At 56.4% G+C, this 3,000-nt stretch overlaps 1 protein-coding gene across 1 annotated transcript; it reads left to right on the top strand.

Moving 5' to 3' along the window:
* Positions 1-257: 257 nt before the first annotated feature.
* LOC307066311 (metallothionein-1E-like) lies at positions 258-1,720 on the top strand (the record flags this gene model as incomplete). The annotated part of the gene is made up of 3 exons (XM_079723432.1): positions 258-285; positions 858-923; positions 1,629-1,720. The coding sequence occupies 3 exons, from the start codon at positions 258-260 to the stop codon at positions 1,718-1,720; spliced, it is 186 nt and encodes a 61-aa protein (XP_079579558.1).
* Positions 1,721-3,000: the final 1,280 nt, after the last annotated feature.

Raw genomic sequence — 3,000 nt, forward strand, 5'->3', positions numbered from 1 at the left:
AAGTGGAATCCTGCGCTCGGCCCCGCCTGTTGCTCACAGCCCGGCCCAGGGCGCCGAGGGCGATGCGGACGGCGCGGGCGTGGGCGCGGGCGCGGACCCGCGGGGCGCGTGCAAGGCGGGGGCGGGGCCTCTGCGCCCGGGCCGCCTCCTCGGCCTATAACTGAGCCCCCGGGCTCCTCGCTCCCACACGGCCCCCACCGGACCCGTGCAGCCGCTTCGCCCCTTGCTTTGGACCTCGGGCCTCACTTCTCCTCCAGATGGACCCCAAGTGCTCCTGCCCCACTGGTAAGGGAGCCCTGGCTTTGAGCCTTAGGATGCCCCCTTCCCAGGCACAGGACGACAAGGGAGGGTTTTGAGTTTGAGCTCAGGAGGACTCCTGTCACGGGTCCGGGGCTTTCTTGGGAGCCAGGCCCCTGGGAGCAGGTCAGTCTCCCTTTGCCTCTCTGTTAACACTGAGGTCACGGGGGCTCCAGGCTGTCCTGATTGAGGTCACCCAGCTGGTCAGGGGATTGCTAGACCGGGACCCAGTGTTTGGACGAGGCCTCGGAGCTGCCAGGACTGGATGGGAGGAGGGGACACTGCCTCTTTGGGGTTCAGGCCATGGGCCCTGGCCCCCGGCCCCAGTCACCCTGGGCTGGGTCTGGAGCCTGGGACCTTCCCTGTGGAGTCCCATCAGGAGGGGACCTACTCTCCTTGGACCAGAAGAGACGAGCTGGGGCTTCTCTATCCGCCTGAGTGGACACGAGCTCCCAGGACTGGGTCCTGACGGAGGAGGGCTCAGGGAGGCATTGCTGACCGTCTGCTGTAGCTCCTGCATCCCTCTCCCTGCTCACTGCTGGCCTTTCCCTTCCTGGCAGGCGGCTCCTGCAGCTGCGCTGGCTCCTGCACCTGCAAGGCCTGCAGATGCACGTCCTGCAAGAAGAGTGAGTGTGCGGGGCCTTCTCTGGGAATGCGGGGTGTGGGCTGAGTGCGAGGAGGGAGCCCAGAGCTCAGCAGGCAGGAGCAGGAGAGAGACCAAACTTCCCGGCACCCTCCTCACCAGAAAGGGATTCCCAATCAGAGCTGGAATCGCCTTCGACGTGACCGAGACCCAGGCGCGCACTAGAGAACAGAGAGACTGAGGCCCAGACGGGTCACCAACAAACAACCTCAGACCTGTCACTAGAACTAGTCCTCCTGCCTCCTGAGGCCCGCTTCTGAATCCTCCCAGGGACTGAAGCACTGTAGGGACATGAGCGAGTGACCCTGTGTGGCTTCTCGGACCTGGTGCAGCCCCTTCCTGTCGAAGCAACCCAGAGCTTCCCTATCCCGAGCGGGAGCTACTCTGTGAGGGGTTTGCCTCCACTTTGATCCTGAGGACGTGGCTCACATCACTGGTGGTGCTGGGGGCCGGCTTTCTCTTGCCCCAGAGGCCCTGCTCACTGTCTGTCCAAGGCGCTGTGCCCTGTCCTGGGCACAGATGGGGCAGGCAACCTGAACCTAGTGCCTGAGAGCAATTATCTCAGGACAGAGGACACCATCGTAAACTCAGGGTCTGGGCCTGAGGGCGGCTGGGGCCAGGCCTGCTGTTGGGAAGGGTGGTTGTGGACAACGCGTGGTCCGACTGCACGCTGCCCTTGCCTCCCCAGGCTGCTGCTCCTGCTGCCCCGTGGGCTGCGCCAAGTGTGCCCAGGGCTGCGTCTGCAAAGGGGCCTCGGACAAGTGCAGCTGCTGTGCCTGATGTCGCGGAGAGCCTGCCCCAGGTGTCAATGGAGGACCACGGGCCGACCTGTGTTTTTATACAACTCTGACTTGATTGCTACATTCCCTTTCCTATGAAATATGTGAGTTGTAATAAAAGCTGTTGACACTCTTCCGACTCGGCTCTTTTTTCTGTGCATTGGGAATAAGGGCTCCTGCCCTACACCAGGGCTGGTGTAGGAGACTGGATGAGAAGTGCAGAGACTTGGGTACTGGAACAAAATGTGAGTCCCTCACAAACTGAGTGCCTAAGACAAGCCACACTCCCTCACTGGGTTCATCTTCCGTAAAATGGAAGAGCATTAGACCAGATGCTCTAAGGGTGTTGAGCAGATACAAGGTCCCCTCCATTCTCATGGCAAGGGTTCGTGGCATGGCAAGGGTTGGTGACTTCTCCATGCCTCATTTCCCATCCTCTGATTTCCCTGGCTAACTTCACGTCCTCATAGATTTTAGGCTTCATAGACTCTAAAGAAGTTGGAATCACACCTCCAGTTACCTGAAGCCCTACCTGGAAGTCTCAAACTCCCTGCACTGAAAGATGTGTGAATTTTCTAGCTGTGGTTTTTATTTTCTAACGTCACAAACCTAAACTTTGGTAAAATAAAATTAAGTGAACTACTAAGAAAAATTTCAAAGGACACAAAATACAAAACCCAATTGTTGATTCAATAAATTTGAATAAATGTATGAGGATCAGAGTAGTACAGGAAAAATTTAAAAAGTAAAAACATGTTTGTTCACCTGAAACTAACACAATATTGTAAATCAGCTACACTTCAATTATTAAAAAAAAAACCATGAGTTCATCAAAGGAGTATGTTGAACACGGAAAACACTTTCAAACGCCCCACTGTGTGGATCACCCACACCTGAAGTAGCTCTTCCCACCATCCCCACAGGGAACATCCGTCTCGGCTGGCCCAGTGCCAGTGAGAGGACACCTGCTACCCCTGAGAGCTCCCTGTGGTGAGTTGGCTCTGAATCTTTGGAAGTTCCTTTAGGTCAGGCTGAACGCTGCCTTCAAAATCCAGCCCTTGGCTACTGGAAACCACAAAGTGACTAGGAATTTGTAGGTAATGCCCAGCCACTTCCCAACAAGAGGCAGAGTACCTGGAAATTGGTTCCAGATGAAGGACTTCATGTCTGCCTGTGCAGGGTAGTGTCAGATTCTGCATTTACAACGTGGTGGTGGTATTTACTAGGAAGGAGTGAGGCGCTGAGTGACCTGTAAATAATGGCGAGAGCTGGTCCTCCTGA

The sequence above is a fragment of the Hyperoodon ampullatus genome, assembly GCF_949752795.1.
Source record: "Hyperoodon ampullatus genome assembly, chromosome: 18".
In the NCBI taxonomy this organism is placed as follows: domain Eukaryota; kingdom Metazoa; phylum Chordata; class Mammalia; order Artiodactyla; family Ziphiidae; genus Hyperoodon; species Hyperoodon ampullatus.